Raw genomic sequence first — 22,367 nt, forward strand, 5'->3', positions numbered from 1 at the left:
CCGCTGGGGAAACAGGCTGGCGGCTCCCCAGTACGTTAGAGTACCGTGTGATCCAGCAGTCCGTCCCTAAGTATATCCTCAAAAGAATTAAAAACAAGTGTGCAAACAACAGCTTGTACATGAAAGTTCACAGCAGCCCTATTCAGTGGCCAAAAGGTGGTTATAACCCACTGTCCATCAGCTGGTGAACGGGAGCAAAAGTGACCCATCCACACAGTGGAATATTATTCAGCCACGAAAAGGAACGCAGCTCTGGCACATGCTGCGTCGCTGATGAACTTCAGCGAAAGACACCAGACACAGAAAGGCCCATACGTTGTGATCTCATTTACGTGACATTTCCAGAAGTAACTCACAAACAAAGAATGCAGGTAAGTGGCTGACCGGGGCTGGGAGGGTAACGGGGCCAGGCACCAGGCTTCTTCTGAGGGTGAAGAAAACGTTTGGGAACTAGACAGAAGTGACACTGTGAATGTACTAAATGTGGCTGCATTGTTCACTTTAAAATGTTTAGTGGTTAACTTTATGATGTGACTTTTACCTCAATTAAAAACAACACAATAAGAAATTGTTTTTAAGAGCAAACACCTTGGCTTTGCCTTTCTGATAATCCCGTCCTGAAGCCACCGGGCACAGCAGAGAAGGGCAGCAGCTACAAGCAGGACTGGGGTGGGAGCCCACATGCGGCGATGGGGCACCCGTGCAGAGGGGAGCCTGGCACGGCAATTCAGAGTGACGGTGGGACAAGGAAGAAGTCCAGGGGAGGATCTCCAAGGTCAGCATACAGGACGGCAGAGGGGTCAGAGACTGAGCATGGCAGAGGGTGCGCACACGGGGTGTAGCCTGGCCAGCAGCGTCAGCCAAAAAAAAACCAAACAAAAAAATCACCTGATTTAAACCCAAAGGAGCTTAGATATTGGAACTTTCAGGTAACGGTTTCATAAAACTCTACATGAAATGTTCAGTAAAAGATGAAATCAAAAACAAGCTACAAATAAGACATCAGAAGTGACTGAGCAATTTCAGATACCTGTTCAGACGGACACAGTATGCGTACTGCGCCGCGCACAGACCTAACGTACATGACATGTGTGACTGACGGGACCAAAGGCACAGGGTCTGGCTCTGACAGAGAGGAGGCCCAGGAGGTCAGAGAGCATGGGAAATGAAAGAGCTGAAGAAATCACTGAGGACGCAGCCCACACAGAGGAGTTAGAAAACACGGAAGACGAGAAAGATGGAGATACCGAGCGCCACTCCGGGTCCCAAAAGGAGAAAGCAGACAAAAGAGACAGTTAAAAAGAATCAATGTCTGAGAATTTGCCCGAAGTAATGAAAGATGTAAGTCAGATACAGAAAACGAAGCAAGCTAATGAATACAAAGTCCACACCTACACTCGTCGCGGTGAACTGCAGAACACCAAAAACGCAGAGAAAAATCAGAAAAGCAGCCAGACCAGGGGCAGCACGCCTGCAGGAACGGCCTCGCGACCCACCGCGGGCGACGCGGGGCAGAGGAAGGGCCTCGGCTGGGAGCGGCGTGCCAACAACTATCTTCAGGAATGAGGGCTGGAAAGAAACTGCAGAGGAACGAGAGACAATTTGTACTCACACACCTTTCCTGAAGAGACTTTAAAAGACCACAGATCGTAAAAGCATCCCAGCGGTGAAGCTGGGGACAAGAAAAGAACGGCGACAAGAGGAATTCTATGTGCACGTCAAACCATCTGAACAAACACCGTCTTTAAGATAAACAACTACTGCTCAACGAAGAGACAGACGGGAAAACTCGACGCCGAGGCCAGGAGAGCAGGGACCGGGTCGCAGACGCTGTGCGTCACTGCGACGTGGGTCAAGACACTAAACACTCATGACACGAGTCTGAAGACTGTCAGTAAAGAAGAGAAATGATATGCAATTTCTAAGCTGATAGAGAAGGAAGATATGGCATGGTGGGGAGGGTGCGAGAGAAACCACGATTTTTTAGAAAGGCAAGAGGAACACATTTTCTCTAAGCACAGGGAAAGAAAACCCAAACTCAAGTGAAGCACTTACGTGTCACTGTTAGACTAGCCTCACCTGGTAAAAACCAACGGGTGGAATTTTACTCCGACGTGTCCAAAATGTAAGAATGTGAAAAAGCTTAAAAGAAAAGACAGGAAAAAGAGATACTGGGAAAACATGAACCAAGAGGAGGCCGGGGCCGCTGCGTCAACGTCGGGGTCCACCGCCACCAGCGCCTCGGCAGGACGCACCGCCCGCCGCACAGCGTTCTGAGCCCGACGCGCACTCGGCCCCTTGTCCCACTCCCAGGTCTGGACCCAAGAGAAACACACACCGATGTTGGTGGCGGCACCATCCCCAACAACAGGTGGGATCGATCCAAATGTCCACTGCTGGGCCCATGGCTAAAGAAGATGAGGTCTTTCCACAGGCTGTGGGCTGAGCTGCCCCCCGAGTGTATCTGCGGAAGCCCTAGCCTCAGGGCCACACGATGTGATTGCAGAGGGGCCCTCCAAGGGGTAACTAGGGGGAGGTGAGGCCGCATGGGGGCGGAGGGGGCCGATCCAACCTGACGGCCATCCTTCTAAGAACAGAGCAGGACACAGAATGAGGCACGACCGCATGAGGACAGAGAGGAGGCCGCCGCCTACCAGCTGAGTGGAGCGGTCTTAGGAGAAGCCAGCCCCGCTGGCACCTTGATCTTAGACTTCCAGCTTTCGGGCTGTGGGGAAGAACAAGATCTGTTTAAACCACCCAGTCGGGGTATTCCGTCACGGCAGTCCTGGCAAACTCATACCCCATACCATGGTGTAGGCTTTAGCCGCAGAGAGAAGTGAAATGCTGACGCCCACTACAACGTGGCTAAGCCTGAAAATGCAATCCGAGCGAAGGGGACCAGGCCCAGAGCCCACACGCTGTCTCTTCATGAGAAATGCCTGCAGTGGGCCAGTCCACAGAGACAGAAGAGACTGGTGAGTAGGGCTAAAAGGATGGGGGGGTCTCGGGGTGACGGCTAAGGGCTATGCCGTTCCTTCCTGGCTTGAGGGAATGTTCTAGAATTGACTGAATACACCGGAAGGCGTGGAACCACACACGTTAAATGGGTGAACAGCATGGAATGAAAGATCTATCTCAGCGGAACTGTTACAGGCGGGTGGTTATTACCCCAACTTATAAGTAAGGGCACGAAGCACAGACGCACTGCCTGCCACTCTGCCGGACTCGATTTCGAAGACACTCCCAGGCAAGTCTGCTTCCTCCAATGAGATCCCGGCACACTGGTCAGCAAAGGCATTCGTGGCCCTCTCCGTCTCCGTGGTGTCACAGCCCCCGGCGAAACGTCCAGGAGTCTACGCCTCCTCTCCTTCTCTGTCAGTAAGCCAGGAGTTTATCTCTTCCACTGGCCTTTTCAAAGAATTTACTGCTGGCTTTCATCCCCTCTCGTCTGTGCTTCCTCTTTTCATTGATGTCTGATGCGGCTCCCGCTCGCCCTTCCAGCCTGAGCCGTCCCTCCTCCCTGCGATGCGCTCGGCCAGCAGATGATTCCTCCCAAGGGCCAGAGCCCAGGAGCCCAGGCTTTGCAGGCAACCGGCTGTCTTCCTTTCTTTTTTTAACAACGTTTAGAAAAGGAAAAACCCTTCCTGGCTCCAAGGCTATACAGAAACAGGCCAGGGCCAGTCCGGGCCCGGGGGTCACAGTGTCACAACCGCTGCTCAAGATTTTAAGTTTCCCTCCAAGTTCACTGTCAGCCACATCTCAAAAGCTCTGACACATGACAATTCTGTTACCGTCAGCTCCACCTTCACATTTCCATCGTACACTGATATTAGGGTTTCTTCTTTGATTCATGTGTTATTTAAAAATCCGTGTTTTCGAACTGAAAATTGGAGCCTTACCTTTATCTTATGCATCTGACTTTTAATTTCCTTGCTTTCTGGTTAAAGAATGCAGTCTGTACACTAGACATTCTTTGAAATGTCTTGGGACTTGTTTTCCGGCCCAGAGGACATGTGGTTTTGTGGTGTCCCTCCAGTGTGTCGAGCGGCAGTTTCTGTCGTCCAAACGAGACATCGTGTCTCCCCACTAGCTCATTTGCTCAGTGACCGGTCAACGACTGAGAGGGGCTGTGAGCTCTCAGGACACCAGGTTTGCCCATGCATCTCGGCGTACCTGCTTTTTGCTTTTCACACCCTGAGCATAACTCGAGCACTAGCATCCGGCAGTGGTAGCCACATGCAGATCTGTGCGGGTTCTGGGCTGCCGTGGCCATGGGCCAAGGGACCAGTCTACACACCTGCAGCCTCTGCCGCAGGACCTAGTGCCGGCAGGACTGGGCATGTGCAGGGGACATCTGAGCATGTGCTCGAACAACTCACCAGCAAGGTGAAGCCCGTAGCCGCCCCACCGCCTGCATCATGGGGTTACGGGGAGTGTGGGGTTGCAAGTGCACCTTGCTACAGAGCTGACCGGAAACTAGCTCTGGGTCTGAAAGAACCAAGGCGGGGGGTGGTCCTGAGGGACCGGGGGAAGACGGGGGCCATGCACACCCATGCAGGGACAGTCTCCAAGAGTGCCACCTGGAGCCCGCCCTCGGAGCACATGCCTGCAGCTCCTCCCGCCTCCAAGCGCCCATACTTGGTGTGGACGGGACTTCCCAGCTTGGCCACGAGGATGCCGTGCAAAGCCACGCAGCCCCGGGGTCACGTCCTGCGGGCACTGCCTTAGCATCATGGCACAGAGATGCAGGGGCGAGCAGGCCATGTGGCTCAGCATGAGCCCCTCTTCTCCTCACCGACACGCAGGCACCCGGGCACCGAGGGTGCGGGGTTCATCTGAGTGCAGAGAACAGCACTGCGCGTGGTCATCTGCTGGACACAGGTCCTATCTGGTTGTGAATTCAATCACTGCTGGCAAGTACAACCTACAGAGCACCTGGGAACACCTCTAACCCACTGGCCGACTCATGACAGCGGCCGTGGGCCCCCTGAGGCCCTGCGTGGCTCCAGGGACACTCCCGCAGGAACTGCTAGCAGAAGGAAGGGCCAGTGCCACTGCCCACAGAGGCCGGCTCTGGCCGGGGCTGCGGAGGAAGAGGTGCCCATGAGAACCAAGGCCCCAGCCCAGGGCCGTGCACACCCTGAGTGCTCGCAGAAGCCCAAGCTGAGTGATGCCGGGACTGGGGTGCCCAGGAAGCAACACGAGAGCTTACTGCAGGACACGCTTGGGCGGGAGGGCACCTCGTGACTGCCAGAAGCGGGCCCCTAAGAAATCCCCTTAGACCACGCGAGAGGAGCGGCAGGCGAGGGACACGCACAGATGCCACAGAGGGTCTGAGCCCGAGAGCATCAGCCAAAAGACACCAGCAAAACCCAGCCTGGGAGCATGAGACACAGGAGGACAAACCAGTGAAAGGTCAGGAAGACGCAGAAAAGAACCCAAACCATGTCTGCAAAAATAAAAGATTCTTTGCCATGGAGGAACTGAGACTCAGGACTCGGCCTCGAGGGGCGAGCTCTCAGGGCGACCTGGCGCCAGCACAGGGGCCGGCAGAGCGGGCCGGGTGCCACGCGCTGAGGCGGCCAGGACAGGCGGGCAGGGGAGGGGCGGAGGTGCAGCCCACAAGCGCAGGCCCCACCCCTCAGTCTGCTCCGGGCCCTTGTCATGTTCCTAGCAAAGGCTGTTTGTAGCACGAGGGAAAAAGGAAGAGGGAAGTCTGTGAGACAGCTTTACCTGTCCTTGTTCAGCAGAACTAAATGACTCCCGTAGGCAACAGTGGGCGTACCCACGCGTAAAAAGCCCCTTTCAACGGAAACTCCACGAAGGGCGCACTGGCGCCACGCGGCCTGCTCCTGGAACTCTGCGGAGCAGTGGGGGTTAGGGGTCACCAGCAGCCCTCCGAGCGGGCGGCCCTAGCCCTGGCTCAGGTTACAGGTTTCACTTGAGACTTCTCAGGAGCCACAGCGATGGCACCAGAAGGAACAAGGGCAGGGACCCTGTCAGAACAGGCCAGGGGTCTCTCGCCCAGACGCCTCTCCCGACCCACACCCCCACACTGTGAGGACTCAGACTCCCAGGTCCTCCGGGCAGATGTCAGCTGGGCGGGCCCAGGAGCTCTGTGCCACACACCCAGAACCTGCGGCTCCTGGGGGTCGCGAAGGGCCTGCATGCCCCTCCCTCCAACGAAGTAGCCCCAGCTCCAAGGAACCCCAAACAGCAGCGCTGCTGGAACCGCACGCAAGTTAAACTCCCCGTGCTGTGCACGGGGCTCCCGGGCACCTCGCCCGCGCCGTGGCCCCCGCACACATGGCCAAGCCGACTCCGCTTCCTCTTGCCTTCCATGCTCAAGTGTTTGATCGTCCCGGGAGTTTCCTAAAACGAGAACTCCAGGGCTTCGCTGAGAGAGACGCCCGGCTGCCTCACGGGGCTGTACTTCGTTCCAGGGGCTCCCAGCGCCAGCCTCTTGCTCAGTTCGTGGCGGCAAGCCCCCAGTGCACAGCTGCTCCCACGCTGCTGGCTGGAAGACGGGGCTCCAGGCCCAGCTGGCAGCCTCTGCACAGGCACAGGGCCAGGAGCTGCATGCAGGCCCACCGGCCGGCGAGCACCCAAAGGGCCGGGGAGCCGCCGATCCACCCCAGAGCCGGCCCCTGTGGTGCAGGACGAGCCTCAGAGCATGACCCCGAGTCCAATGGCACAGCAGAGCTCAGCACCCCAGACCTCAGCAAGAAGCGCAAGACACGGGAACAAGAGTGCCATGGAGAGGAGAGGGGCCAAAGGAGCAGTGTGCCACCAAGCGGGCCGCAAGTGCCCATCAGAAGCAGGACAGAGCAGAGGCAGGCGGCCCCAGGGCCCTGCACGTGGCCAATGGCCTGGAAGCCCCGAGGAGTCACCTCTGCTGGGCACACAGAGGCCATGGTGTGGGACGCCGGAGCATTACCCTCCTCCCTGCCAGCACCGTGTGCGTGTGCACATGCATGTGAAAGTACACACACGCGTGCACGCAGCTGCCCAGCCCTCCAGGAGCCTGGTCTGCTGGATGGTCCCGCCAGGTCGCCAGCACGTGCTCCAGAGGAGCAGCACGTGGCCATCACACCTCACAGGACCCAAAGGGTGGAGCCCACATCGCAGGGGACCTGCGCTAAGCCTGGGCACGGGAGCCAGCGCTGGCCCTCCTGACCACCACCAAATCAGAAAAGGACACCAACGTCAAGCCCTGAAACTCCTGGGGAGTTGTCATTTCCTTCCTCCTCCCCTCTGGGTGCAGCGCCCCCAAAGACAGCAAATGACTAAAATAAAAGCTACCCTGAACCTACAGGTAGGGCCGGAAACGTGGGAACCTGTGCCCTTCACAAAGGCCGTTTTGTGACAGCTGCCATTCCTGCACACACGTCAGCCTTGAAGGACACACACACGCAGGCACCCACTGCACGCCTCCCTGCAGATGCGAAGCCAGAGGCCCGTCGGGGAGTGTCTTGGTCACAGGGGAGCAAGCCACGGGTCACCGCGAGGACAGGACGGAAGGGGCTAGGAGACCGGGAGGGGCGAGCGACAGTGATGACAAGACCACGTGGCCCCCCTGGGCTCCCACTGACAGTACCTCCCAGGGCAGCCCTTCGGCTGTGGTGCAGCCCTGCTCTGTCGCCCTTCAGGATGGGCGCATCCCTCTCTGTGCTCTGTGACCGCGAACCAGTCGTGACGGTCCCTCTCGTGGAGTCGCTATGGGGACTCGACGGGTTAATGCAGGGAGAGTGCTTAACACAGTGCCACCCTCCGTGCCTGCCAGCTGCTTCCCCATCACCTCCCCTAGGGACTTGACCCCAGGCACAGGTCTCCAGGTAACAGTGGGCAGACGGACGGCACGGGGGGCCGAGTCCCACTGCCCATGACACAAGAGGTCCCTTCCTTTTTAGGCACTAACCACAGGGCAGGGAAGACACACACGGCGATGTGGGAACCACTCTCGGGAGGCTGCAGAGCGTGGACACACATGTGCACCACAGAGCCTGGCCTGCGTGCAGCGGAGGAACCCAGGCCCTCCCCAATGCGTGTGCAGTCTCCCCACAGGGCTCAAGGCCTGTGGCTCCAGATAACTTGGGGGGGTGGGCCTCTGGGGACCGTCATGGAAGGAGCACACCCCGCAAGCCCCCCATGCTGCCGGAGACAGCAGCTGAGTCTCTGCAGGTGGGGAGCAGGGGCCCGCTGAGAAAGGAAAGCCGCTGTGGAAGGGATGGAGACGAGGCAGGGAGAGCCCCCCCCGCCCGCCCCCCAAATCCTCAAAATCCTCAGAGAAGTACAAGAAGCCGTCGCAACTGCTACGTAAGACACTAAAAAAAGCAATATCCAGAGAACAAAAAACTCCTGGAAACCAAAAATTGTAATAGCACGAAAGAAATCCTAGAAGGGCTGAAGACCAAGCCAAGGAAACAGAGAACGCCGAGGACGACAGGAAAAGCCACCGGAGGAGACAGCAGCACCACACCGAGACCCCAGGCACCAACCACACCGAGACCCCAGGCACCAACCACACCGAGACCCCAGGCACCAACCACACCGAGACCCCAGGCACCAACCACACCGAGACCCCAGAGACACCACTTACACAGACCCTAGAATAAGTACAACCAACCGACAACGGGAAAAAACCCCAGGGGCTGCCGCAGTCTGGAGTGGGGACCACACGCTTCATGTCCTGACAGGGGAGTTCGCGCCCCAAAACTCGCAGACCGATTCCAGAGATCTGCACCCTGTGCCGAACGTAAACTTTACCTTTAAGAGAAGAACTGTAACCGAACACTAACATCCTGCTGCAGTGCTCAGAGGTGGCGCCGTGGCGGCTTACCTGCAAGTGACTGAAATGGACTGACGGGCGGCCACCCAGCGCCAGGCGCGAAAGGCAGCAGAGCAGGGAGTTCACGCGGGGTCTGGGGTCGGGCGCCTGAGCGCGCGCTGTGTGAAATGTCCCATGTTAGAGCGAGGGGGGAAGGACCAGCAGTCGGAATGGCAAAAAGTTTCCCAACAGCAGGACCGGTGCAGGGGTGACCTCTGGCCCAGGGTTCTCCACCAGCCAGGCAGCGGGGAAAGGCGGACACTTCCAGTCACCCAGCGTCTCCACCCGCCACGTGCTGCTCACCAAGGTGAAGGTCAGCCCAAGAGACGGCGCAGGACCCAGGACGGGGCCGACACAGGGGAGGTCAGGAAGACCCCAGGACGGGGGAGGCAGGCGAGCAGGCAGAGAGGCTGGAGGAGACTCTCATCTTCCACGGAGGAGCCAATAAGCAACACCCAAAACTGGGAGCAAGAAGGAGTGGAGGGAGCGGAACTAGCGATGGGCAACGTGTCTTGGCATCAAGGTGAGAGCACCAAAGCACACGGCTAAGAGGGGGTCCAAGCGATGCCCCGCACAGGGACTGGCAGGGGGCGGCCACTGGGCAGCCCCTGCAGCGAGTCTGGGCGCTGAAGAGCGGCGGGGGGCCTCGTGATGACTGGCTCTCCGCCCGGCCTTTCTGAGGACCGGAAGCTGGCCCGTGCTCTGTCAGAGTCCTGAGCCACAGAAGGCCAACCGCCCGCCTGGAGAGGCCCCCGGAGGGAGACTAACTGGACAGGGAGGGGCCCCGCTGTCCCCTCCAGGACACCGGCAGGTGAGTGAGTGGAGCCATCTGGGAGCCCCCAGACCAGGCACCTGCAGGCCGACAGCACGAGCACCGCCAACGCCCACGGGATCTGAACCGCCGGCAGAGGCCTGCCCAAACTCCCGACCCACGGCGTCAGGAGACGTGACGCAACGGTGCTGAAGCCTGAGTGTCGGGGTGGCCTGCTCCCCGGCAGCAGTAAGGGAGCAGCGGGGGACTGCTGCTTTTTGTGACGAGACTTCCACAACCACTTTTTACTCTAAATTACACGGATGTCTAAGGTGAACAAAAGTCACTTAAAACTCTTTTTTTCAGAATCCAACGTGAAAGCAAAGCCAAGTAGACTCTAAAGTCTAAAGTGTTTAAACAGACAAACAGCCAAGATCTGGCCTGGGAAGGCCGGCCCCGCACCTCTGTGCCAGGAGCCACGCGCGAGCAACGCCCGAGCCGCTCACAGCACCCCGGCCCGTCCCCACACCGACAGCACACTGCAGCCTCACGGCCAGGGGCAGACAGCCGGGTTCAGCAGCAAGCAGCTTCCGTGGGGAGAGGGACAACTGGCTCAGTCAGGGTCCTAGTTACTTACAGAGGAGAGGCGGGGAGAGGGAGTGTGCGGGACCCCCACTGCCACCAGGCGCGGAGCCCCACCAGGGCTCCCCGCGGCGGGCGGCTCGGTGCTGTCCCAGCCTGTGCTGGCAGGTCTCTGCGGCAGCAGCAGAGGCCGTCTCCCTCCCTCCCGGCTCTCGCTCTCAGCTGTGAGGCGGGACAGGGACAAAGTCGGCCAGGCGCAGGGCAATGGGAAAAAGGCAACAAGAAAGGAAGGTGCCTCCAGACCGGGGCCAGGGACACTGCGGGTGCCAGCCTCCAGCCGGGGACACACATTTCAGACTAAACCTCAGTGTCGACCTGCTGCCCCCCGCAGGTCACACATGCTGTCTTTATGACAACATCAGGGATTTATCCGAGCCTGACCTCCACCCAGTTAGTCCCCATTCTAACCGTGAGCGTCTGGGGACAGTAACAAGGCACTTCAGAGCCCGGAAGGAGCTTCTGGGAGGCACACAAGTGGAGCTCACCGTGGTCCGTGGGTGAGGCTGCTGTGAGCAGCTCGGTGGGTGCAAACACGTGGGAGCAAACACATGAATCGTAGCTGCGGGCAGGAGGGAATATCAGGTGCATCTCTACGCCCCGAGGGCTCGGCTCCTGCACTTAAACCCCTCCCACCGGCCGGTGCTCCAGTTTCAGGGAGCAGCCGGCGTGAGAACAGCCTGCTCCCTGGGCACCGTCCCCACAGCCAGCACCTCGCACCCCCAGCCCTGCCGGCCACCGGTAAGTACCTGCCTTTTCTTCTCAAATCCGTGTTTTCTTTCCAAACTACTCTCGGATGGAACTTAAACTCCCTGGCTCGGTGGATCGCTTGCCCTGCTCTGTGCTGGAGGGTTACTCAGGACCCAGCAGGTGCACCGGGCAGTGGAGACCATTGTTACAAAACTTTAACAAGGCTCACACTTGATTCAAAGCCTACGAACATACTTACCTGGAGATTAAATCCTCATTTCTACCACGAAATTCGTAAAATTTAATACAAAGCTCAAACTTATATTATTGCCTATCTGTTCACCTTAAAAATAAGCTATGATGAATTTCAACATAAAAAGATCTATACATGCGATGAGACAATTGCTGATCTGAATCTATATCTTAATTTTAAAACCTTTTTAAGTTTAAATTAGGTAGTTTTGAAATATGGGTATAAAAAACTTAGGGAAATTAGATCCTCATATCTACAAAAGTAGAGCTCTTTCCTTTGTAAAGTTTCTCATAAATCTGTGTAAGAACAATTACTGACCAGATTACTGGCCAAGTCTGAGCCAAGACAGACGTCATTTAAGCAAAATCTGTCTACATGGGTTGTTCTAATTATTATTTTTGCACTAACAAAGCCCTTCCAAAGCTTTAAACTGGTTTGGTTTTGCCTTTGTGAGGATGAACGAGGCAGGCGCGTTGAGCTCGTGGCTCTGGTGACTGGCCACCGAACGATAAAGCTGCCCTAGTGCTCGGAGCGCTCGTCTGTAAGCTGGGACCCCCGGCTGACACTAGGAAGAGCCTCCAGTTGTTCCCTGGACCCGAGCCTCCAAATCACACTCCGGGAAGCTGTCCTCCCCAGGTCACGGCTGTCCTCAAGTTTACTCTTCATTTTAAAGAACCAAAAGTCCGGGAGGGAGTGGTGGTTAATCACTGGAAAAGCTCAATTAGAGTAAAACTCACAAATCTCGTTCTTGCGACACCCCAGTGGGTAGGCGACAATGGCGTGTCCCTGAGTTATGCAATAACGCCACCTCACAATATTGTAATTATAGCATGCCCTTCAGGACGTTCCACCTGACGGGGCCCTGTGCCAGGGCCCTTTGGAAGAGTCTTCGCGTGAGGCCAGAGCACAGGCTCATGGGCACGACGGGCTCGGCTGCCCAGCCCGGCACAGCCATGTCCCATAAAGTCAAGCTATAATTACCTCTATTGTGTGTCCTATCAAAGTTCAAAAAAATCTCCTCCCCTCGCCTTTTTCAGAGTTCAGACTCCCTAGAAACCCTTTAAACATGCCAGCCACTCGCTCTGGTCCTGACGACAGGCAGCTCCATTACTCGTCCACACTCAGAGACCCATCAAGTCGTTGGCAAGTTAGCACTTCAGAAACGAGCAAACAAAGCCCTGTGGCCAATCGAAACCACAGGCTGCTTGGAGCTGTGTGGGCAGTTCCATGACACCCGCCCGCCAGTATGAGTGGCCGGCAGAGTGGACACGCAGCCACCAGGGCCGCCCGGCGAGAGGCCTGCCGGCTTCACACAGCAGACATTGCAGATGCTTGAGAAGGCACAAAGGGGCTTTCTCAGGGGAGAGGAGGAAGCCCCTGCAGAAGCTCACAGCGGGCCCTGGGCGTGTCTTCAAGTCACCACCCCCGCCTTCTGCCCTGGGTGTGGACACTGCGCCCATCAGCTGCTTTGTGTGGGTGGCTCTGAAAGGGTGGTCGCCGGGCTGCCAGCGACTCACAGGCATAGGGGAGGCAGGCGGGGCACAGCCCTCTGCGAAGCAGGCAGGGCCCACGACCCCGCAGACTCCGAGCGCACCGAGTGAGAGTGAAGGGAGCTCAAAGGTCCTGTGCCTCCCCAGCCCCCCACAGGAGCGGGCTCCCACCCGACCGTGGAAACACGCTGGCACCGCAGCCCGCAAAAGCCCACCGCAGGCCCCGATTTAGCAAGCCGCCCCTCAGCTCTGCAGACGAGCGTTAGCACGGGCATGGGCTGCGCCCCCGGGAAGGGCGTGAGACCCTCTCACCGCCTCCAAGGGCCAGTCCACCCCAGACACAGGGACAGCTCAGGGCTCTGCGGCTTGGCTTTGGCAGACGCTGCATTCCAGCAGCGGCTACCGCACCTCCGTCCTGCAAGCTCCCTGGGGCAGGAGCAGGGACGCGTCGTTTCACACGCGGTCCCCTCGAAAGCTGACGAGAGTCTCAGTTTCGCCCCACCACTCCTCTGGCACCTCTGCAGCCCAGGGAGCCCGCTCGTCCCCACGGGCGCCTGCAGCAGCTGTGCCTCCTGCTTTAACTGGCGAACGGTGCAGCCCTGAGGTCAGTTTGCCCAGAGTCGCCGACACAGCGGCCCCTGGGCGTCCACGTAGGCTGGCCTCCCAATCCCGAGACCCTGGAGTATGCCCGCCTCCTAGAACATGGGCACCGCTCTCCCCGAAACTGTCCTTGTCAGCCAACTGAGGATGAAAAGGCCCAGACCAAAACTCTACACACAGCCTCATTTCAGTGAAAAAGGTGTTATGCTGACATAACAGCCATCACCTCTCAGATCCTTATTTTGGGTGATACTGTAACTTACACCTGAGCTGCCTCCGGTAAACCTTTGAGAAAACTCAACCCATGTGGGTGTATTTATATTTTCGCCTGAAGTACCAGCAATACCAAGTAACACTGCATGTAAAACCAACATCACCAATTTCTTAAATCCCGAGGGAGCTCTGCCCATCTGAGCTCACGCGCGCTTCAATGCGGGGGGCGGGTCCGTGTCCACTCTCGGTATCGCTGGGGCTTTGGGCTCACACCTGATAGATGTTTTGCAACTGTCATCATTTTGATCATGCTGCTCGCAGCTAGTGATGAAATCATCAGTTTTCAGATCTCTGCCATAACATATCCTACACGATCATGGGAACCTGCCTTGCAGAGGTTCTCACGCCTTCAGAATCAGGGAGCGTAATGAGACATGCCAGCACAGGCCCCGCTGACTTATCGAGCTGGCCCGGCCCTGGCTGGAATCGAGTTGCTTCCTGACGGAGGCGAGGAAATTGTGCTTTCATCGCCCAGAGCATATCTGCCCCTCAAGGAATAAGCTAGACTCATGAAGAATCCGTTCACGTTTTTGCCTATAATAAGAAGGGAAATTGGAAGGACTCAGAGCTATGATCGTGCGTTCTAATTTGCTGGGCTTTGACAAAGCCTTGCAGCCCCCGCGGCAGCACGCGTTGAGAAAGGAGGGGCAGGGTGACCTGGGCACCGGGTGCCCCATGCCTGGCTCTGCCCATGGCAAGGCCTGCTGAGATGGCCCAGGAGCCCCTCTCCGGCTGCGGGGCGCCCAGAATCTCCCTTCTCACTCAAAATGGCCCGCTGCCGGCTCTGCAAAAACTTTCAGGAGGCTGCAGGCACCCGCAGAGCCTCCTTCCCACTGGGCACCCTCGCAGCCAATGTGCCCCTCTGAAAGGGCCGGTAGCACGAGCTCACCAGAGGCAGGAGAGTGGTGGTTTGTCTTTTTAAGAAACATGAATAAATGAGTAGATAAACCACTTTATGCTGAGAAGAAAATCTGACAGCTTGCTGAGAATCTATGGTATCCAAGTGAAAATTAAAGCTCCACCAAAAAAAGACCCATCACCCCCCAGCCCACCTCCTCACCCCCACCACCCCCTGCGTGGGTCCCAAGGAGCGGCTTTGAGAGCAGCTCTCTCAGGTGTCCCCTCGGGCTGCTTTTCAGAGTCTCACAGCCCTGTGGGGAAGCTTCCCGTGACACCCAGCCATGGCTACCCAGTCCCTAGCACAGAGCTGCAGCTGAGCCTTTCTGTTCAATCCTTCCCTTTGAAGTTTATTTTTAAGCAACCTGGAAACAAGCAGAAGCTGATGGCTTTTCCTTTTCACATTTTCATGCAAATTCGAGCGCTGGGCCTGGGCTCCTCACACTTCCCAGCAGCTGTCCCCACCCACGGCTCTCTCAGTCACTCCAGCAGCCAGCCTGGGATCCTCCCAGACTCCGGCTTTGTTCTCAGGCTGGGAGGCAGAGCGGCCTCTGCCGGAAACTGGGCTGAGCCTGGGGGTGCTGGTGGGCAGGGAAAGTAGGACCCTCCGCAAAGATATCTGGAAGGCCACACACTCACAGCCCCTTCTGGGACCAAGGGCTCCAGAGGAGGGCACAGCCCCATGGCCACCAGCCACCGGGGCTACCGCTGCTTGTCAGGGACCTGGGTGGGTATGGCCTGAGGCTTAGATGGCCAAAGGCCACTTCCCAAAGGTTAAAAGGCTGGATAGCTCCCTAGCCTGAACCAGCCATCTCACTCCTGGGTACCGCCCCCCTGCCCCCAACCGTGAGGGCTGCAAAGCTCTGGCTCTGCCATCTGGAAAAGCACAGGGAAGGCAGGCAGGCGCCCCGGCCCACCATGTTCTTGGTCACCCAACCAGGCAGAGGCGGGGTTCATGCGCCAACTCATTCCCCACCGTTCACGAGGTGGCCAGTGGTCAGTCACTCATGGACTCACTGACAGCCCCTCAAACCTATGTGAGGCAATGCGAGCCCGGCACTCCCACGGGTGTGTGAGAACGCACGGGTGCTGCCCACGGGTAAAGCTGACGGTCCACGTGAAACTCTGGAAGCAGGCGGGACCGTCCTTTTAAATGTCTTTCACTTGTGATGCCCCCGCATAGGACACAGAAACTGACTAAACAGGGCCGACCTGTCACAGGGCACTGCTGCACGTCACAGCCACACGGCCATGGTCCTCGGTGAACGTGAGCACACACCCCAAGGCCCCCTGCAGTCACGCTCAGCACACGCAGACCAGCACATCGTGACACCACTCAGATCAGAAACTCCGTGGACAGGGCAGGGCGGGACCCCAATGGTCACTCAGCCCTCTCAGTCCACAATCTGCTAGGCATCTGAGGCCTCAGGTCACAGGGTGAAAGTTCCCCAAACTCAAGAGAATTTAGGTATTCTCAGACTTGACCATGACCATGCCACACAGGACACTCCTCTCGGCCCCCAGATTAATTCTTTCAGGTCAGCCTTGAGAGAACAGAAAACGTGGGCGGGGGGAGGTGGCAGGCAGTTCTGAGCAGGGGCAGCTGGTGCTCACCCCGTCCCAGACCCCGGACCCCCGCGGCCACAGCGGTGGCGGTCTCTCCTGTCTCTCCAGGTGCCTGTGCCTCGCTTAACTCCCGCTACCCACTGCCAGCACAGGTCCCCGTCAGTCCTAAGCTGCTGCTGACGCTGACGCTCTGCTTCTCCACTGCAGCTCCTGGTTCCCAGATGAACAAGACTGGCCTCGGCAGGCCAGGGGCACGTGCAGCCGGCGTCAAATAAAAGCACGTGGCCAGGAAGGCCAAGAGAAACGGCCATACACACCCCCACGGCCACACACATCTTCGCGGCCACCGAGTCCAAACTGAACAGAGCCAGCTGGGAGAGAGCCCCTGGGAGGACAGCGGAAGAAAGATGAGTCTCCTCAAAGAGCGGAAACCAAAAAAGCCACACTACATCCCCAGGCCGCCGGGAAAGCCTTTCAAGTACAAGTGCTTCCAGTGTCCCTTCACCTGCAACGAGAAGTCACACCTCTTCAACCACATGAAGTACGGTCTCTGCAAAAACTCCATTACTTTAGTGTCAGAGCAGGACCGCGTCCCCAAGTGCCCCAAATCCAACTCTTTAGACCCCAAGCAAACCCACCAGCTGGAGACCACTGCGAAATCCACGCCCTCCAAGTCGATCCCGAACGGGCTCCCGCACCCAGACGCCAAGCTCCCACTCGGCCTCACCAGGGAGGACGCCAAGGAAAACCTGGCCATGCCCACACGCGCGGCCCACAAGGGCTCCGGACAGAAGCCTGCTCTGCCCAAGGACGCGGCACGGCCGAGCCCAGCCCCCGAGGCCACCCAGGCTGCTCCGGAAGGCCTCGTGCGGCCTTCGGCCTTTGTCCCCGTCACAGAGCGCAGACTCACAGGGCCCGGACCCGCCGAGGCTCCTGAGGCACGGGCACTGCCCAGCCCCACCGCCAAGGCCACCACCTTCCACCCCAAGTCTGCGTTCCACGCGCCCGGCTACCCGTGGAAAGTGGGCCCGCCATTCCTCCCGCCCGAGTTTCCCCCTAAAGTCCCAGCTGCCAAGGGCTTCGGCACCCTCTCCCCTTATGTGCAGCCCTCAGTCCCCGAGTACCCGCCTCACTTCTACACGGAACATGGACTGGCCACCATCTACTCCCCCTACCTACTGGCCGGGAACCCGCCCGAGTGCGACGCGGCCCTGCTGTCAGTGTACGGGGCCCCAGAGCAGAGACACTTCCTGCCCCAGCCGGGGCCGATGCCCAAGCACGTGCCCGCGCCGGCCTCCACCTACGAGCACTATCGGCTCCTGCAGCAGTTCCAGTCCGCCCTGCCCGTCCCGTACGGCTTCTTCCGGCCAGAGCCCGCCTTCCCCTCCTACGGGCTCAGGCTCCCACCCATGGCCAGCCTTTCCCGAGATCAGAGCTCTCACCTCCTGGAAGAGGCCGCCCCAGTCTACGCAGCCTCGGGCCCGTCCAAGGCGAGCCCTTCCGACGCCCACAGGAAGCGCATGGGCTACGAGAAAGAGAGCCCGGCTCCCGAGGCCGAAGACCCTTCCAAAGACGGCCGGAGGGACACAGAAGGGACCAAAATGAGCCCACGTGCGGGCAGTGCGGCCACCGGCTCGCCGGGCCGGCCGAGCCCCACCAACTTCACACAGACAAGCCAGCCGTGTGCGGGGCTGTGCGGCCACTCGGACAAAGCCACCGTGAGCACCCTGGGGAGGCTCCCACAAGCGGAGCAGAGCCTCACGGCCTTCCAGCCCATCAGGAGGAGCGCGGAGCGCCCAGGGGCCCAGGACAGAGGCCAGTCTCCCACGAGGTAAGACCGTTCCCCTTCCAACCCCCAACGCGGCGCCCCAGGCCATGCTCTGGGAGCGAGCCCATGGCTGCTCGGCGTGTCCCCAGCACTGCTAAGTAGGGCTCCCACTAAACCTTTTCTTTGCTTCCTCTAGCCTTGGGGCCGCAGATGACAGCACCCTGGCTCAGACCAGGGGCACCACCGAGGGCGCCGAGGCTGTGCCTGCCGGCACAGAGGACGACAGCCCCAGGACGGCCCCACTGAACCTGTCCACAAAGCCCGAGGCCCGGCTGGTGGCCCACGACTCCGTGTACGGAGACTTCACAGAGCTGCAGGACGCACCTCTGAACCTCTCAGTGAAGGACCCCTGCAACGCCCTGGCCCCAAGGCCTGCCGTTCACAGCCCACCGCGAGAAGCAGAGCCTGCTGCCGCCGCCGCTCACGAAACTGAGCCAGAAGATGCCGGAGACGGGCCAGCCCCTGCTGAGACCGACCGAGACAGCCCTGGCGCCAAGGTTCCGGGGACAACCCCCGCTGGGGAGGCCCAGGACGCACGGGCAGTGGACAGCAGTGATGAGCAGAAGCAGACGGCAGCCGTGGCCCTCTGCCAACTGGCAGCCTACAGCCCGAGCACTGTCCGGGTGGGCGATGGGGAGCCCTCCGCCCAGGAGTCCGCCTGCCAACGAGACACACCCGCCCTCAATGCCACAGAAAACCCGGAGCCCCAGAGTGACCTCAGACCAAAAGCGCAGAAGAGGACAAGCCCACGGGACGCAGGCAAGGCCCAGCAGGGAGCCAGGAAGACAAAGCCGAGCGACACGGCCAGAGTCCTCACGCTCCGGAAAAGAAAGCGGGTATCGTAGCGCCCGCCCGCCCATACCTGCAGCTGCGGCCTCCGCACCTTCGCAGGCAGACTGTAGCGCCCCAAACCTTCAGCGGCACCTTTGTTTCTCATCTGGCCTATTGTTACAATGCAGTTTCTCTTTTCTTCTCAAAAAGTAAAAAAAACTGCAACTCTATTTTTTGTAAATACAAGGCACGAATATTAAAAGGTGCTTCCACTCTGGATTGTAAAAATATTTGAATGACATACTCAGACTGATGAGTTAACCACTGGTTTTTGTTTTTGTGAAATGTCAAACGAAACACATAGAACTGAAATATAACTCTTAGGTGTAAGCGACCAGAAATCTTTTAAAAATACTTTTCTCATAAACATCTTAGCACTAAAACAAATTGTTTTAACTGTGTTTTGAAGCAACTACTGGAAATGCCAGAAAAAAACTTTTTCAGTACTAGCATTAACGTGCTGTATATAAAAACACTGTGATCTGTTATGACTGAATAATACTCAAACACCAAGAGACTATTTATACAAGTAATTTATTTCCATTGGGGAAAATGTATTATGGGCAAAGCTATCATCAATATGTTCTATTTCCTCATGCTACAGTGAATTTCCTGACTCAGCCTCATCTTCTACTTCCTAAAATAATGTATATATTGCTAATTTTCCAATAAACTCATAGGTAAACTTTAAGAATACACAAAATGAAGACAAATATGAACTGTTATACTTCACGATGTTTTGCTGTAATAAACAGTGAAAAAAGAGAAAAAGGCTGAGAAAGCAATTAAACCAAAGAACATGCTTGTGAGCACGTGTGTGAGCGTGGACATGTGAGCACATGTGAGCGTGTGAACATGTGAGCACGCATGAGCATGTGTGGACATGTCAGTGTGTGTGGATGTGTGCATGAGCATACGTGTGTGAGCACTAGTGAATGTATGTACGTGTGGGCGTGTGTGCGCACCTGTAACCAGCGGCCATCAAGTCTGGCCTGTGCCCCACCCTGGGGCTCCTCGACGACCGTCCGTGGGTCCTCGGGTGTCAGCGCACGTCACAACGGGTTCTCAGAGCCTCCGCTCCCTAAAACTGCTGCCTGAGAACGGGCCGCCAGGCGTCCCGAGCCCCACGTCCCCTTTCTCCACTTCCCACAGGGCATCTCTCATCCAACACCCGGCTGGGGTGTCAACAAGGGCCCCCGGAAAGGGCGTGTGGTGCGGAGGGTGGGCATGAGTCACCGCACCAGAACGTGGGAGGTCCTTGCAGAGCTGTCAGGTGAGATCAAAGGACAAATGCTGCTAAAGCAAAAAAGCCACACCCAGCTCCCTGTGCAAGTGACAAGGCTTCTCAGCACTTAGTCTGTAGGGAAGTTTTTACTTTTCAGCTCTAACACATCGCTGCAGAAGCTTGCCTCGCTCCAGGTGGAAGCGCCACTCACAAAAAATCACCTGGACTAAAAACCCAACTTGTCTACAGCTGCCATCCAATAAAACATTATGTGCTGTCGTTCTGATTAACTTTGTCCCAATAAGTAGGTCTCTGAAAACTCAAAGTAGAAAAAAATTTAAGTACTTAGCACCTCACAGCTGTAGGGAATGTGACCGTGACCGTCCGTTCCGACAGCCTCTTGCTGAAGGTCTACCACAGGTACAAACACACGAGGGGAAACTCGGAGCAGTGAACGGAGACACGGGACCAAGAAGACAGGAGGGGGAGAAATTCCCACGAGGAAGAAGGTCTAAACACTTTCACAAGTACCACGGTGGGTGTGAAACCATGGTGACGCCCGGGCCCCACTGCACATGCACAGTTAAGAGTGATGTGACAGCTTTATTTTAAAATGACGGTATTCAGGAGAGCAAACAGCGTGCCTCACGACAAACACAGTAACTTTAGATAAAACCACCAATGTCGCCTCAAGAAGGGATGTAGAGCTGGTCACCCAGGAGGCCACCGCTACAGGCTGCCCCAAAGCATCCAAGCGCTTGGTGAGCCCCACAGACCAGGCCTGAGGGCACCTCAGGTGCCACCATCCAAGGTAATAGTTACGATCCCCACCCTACAGCCCCTGCCCAACACCCGATCATGCCTGGCCCTTCTGTCTGTCTGAAAGGACACGAAAGCAGGACGCCCTGCCTGCTGCCGGCCAGCAGCACGGGGACGCTCGCTGAAGGCCGCATTCCAGGCCCAGGACCCAATGCCACACCCACGGACGTGATCCGGCCTCACGCTGACACACGCAAGAACACAGGTCCAAAGGCTCCGAGGACATAAAGGCTTCAAGGCCCGCCCGACGGTCAGGCGGGCATCACTTTACGTGATGAGGACCACAGTTCCCAACCGCAAAGACCCTGCCTCACCGCCAAAGAGGTGCTGGCCCCAGAGCCCACGGGGCCGGTCTGCGGCTCTTCCAGGCCAGTGCAGCATGCACGGCCAGTGACCAGCGGCCCTCTGCATCCACTCAAGGCACAAAGGAGTCCTGGGTTCCATCACAAAACCCCAGCCGTGCTGTGTCACCCACCCTGCCTTTCCACAGTCACACATGACCCGACATGAGAGCTGAAAGCTTCTAACCTTCACGCACAAAACATGGTAAACCCACGGAACATTAAATTTAGTGTCACCATGTGACCCAGCAATTCCACTCCTAGGTACATCCCCAAAAGAAACGAAGACAAGGACTCAGACAGACACGCGTGAACCGGTGTTCACAGCAGCCCTGCTCACAATGGTCACAAGTGCCCGCAGCAGATGAGCAGACAGTGAAACGCGGAGCATCCACACGATGCAATGCCGTTCCGCCATACGAGACGTACTGACCCCTGCTGCAACGGGAACTAACCCCCAAGACTTCACGCCAAGCACAGTCAGACACGAAAGGACAAACACTGTACGATCCCACTCGCCTGAGGTCCTAGAGCAGGTGAATGCCTAGGGGCAGACAGATTAGTTCCTGGGGGCCGGGGGAGGAGTGGGGAGCTGGCCTTCAGTGGGGACGGTTTCCCTTTGGGATGATGAAAACTCTTAGAAACAGTGATAATGGTTGCATGACGTCATAACTCTAATTAATGCCACTGAATTGTACACTTACAAATAGTCGCTATGGCAAATTTGTTATATATTCTACAGCGTTTTTTAAAAATTAATTGTGAAATATGCCAAAACCATTGAACTATAGACTTTAAATAGGTGAATTGTATGTGAGGTGAATTCTACCTCAATGAAGCAAAAAAAAATTTTAAAAGGACCCTTGAATTAACATTGAAATTTTTTAAATGCTGACAACGGCCTTTCTAAATAGTCCTACCAATGGCCCAGAGCAAACTATTCCCTATCACTGGTTTTAACTTTGGACCAAAAGCCACGCCCCACAGGAAGGGAACAAAGGGCGGGCGTGAAATGAAGCATGCAGCATTTGCTCACAAAGCTAAACATTTTAACCACAGAAACAGATCACGCCAAGTGCGAGGCCGAAGCATCTTGTGATGGTCTCCCGTCCACACAGCCAGGAACATGCAGTACACAAAGCTGCACACACACATCGGAATGGGAGCGTGCCAGGGCCTGACGGGAGCACTGGACAGCACGACCCCTCCCAAGGCCCGGCTGCTCCCTTGGGAACCAAGGTACATGGGGCCTGTGGGGACTGACACGGTTAGGAGAGGTCAGCACTCTGCAAATGGGAGGGCCTAGGCCACACGCAGGCACCCCCCAGAGGAGCAGG

General features: G+C 57.2%; 2 protein-coding genes across 4 annotated transcripts in view; one reads left to right on the forward strand and one right to left on the reverse strand.

Moving 5' to 3' along the window:
* Nucleotides 1-22,367, reverse strand: part of TBCD (tubulin folding cofactor D) — a 126,904-nt gene that overhangs the window by 69,556 nt on the left and 34,981 nt on the right. The window lies entirely within an intron of this gene.
* Nucleotides 16,394-21,151, forward strand: ZNF750 (zinc finger protein 750). Its single transcript, XM_011373643.2, has 2 exons — nucleotides 16,394-17,817; nucleotides 17,951-21,151. The coding sequence occupies exons 1-2, from the start codon at nucleotides 16,394-16,396 to the stop codon at nucleotides 18,657-18,659; spliced, it is 2,133 nt and encodes a 710-aa protein (XP_011371945.1). The 3' UTR covers nucleotides 18,660-21,151.

The sequence above is a fragment of the Pteropus vampyrus genome, unplaced genomic scaffold (genome assembly GCF_000151845.1).
Source record: "Pteropus vampyrus isolate Shadow unplaced genomic scaffold, Pvam_2.0 Scaffold227, whole genome shotgun sequence".
NCBI lineage: Eukaryota > Metazoa > Chordata > Mammalia > Chiroptera > Pteropodidae > Pteropus > Pteropus vampyrus.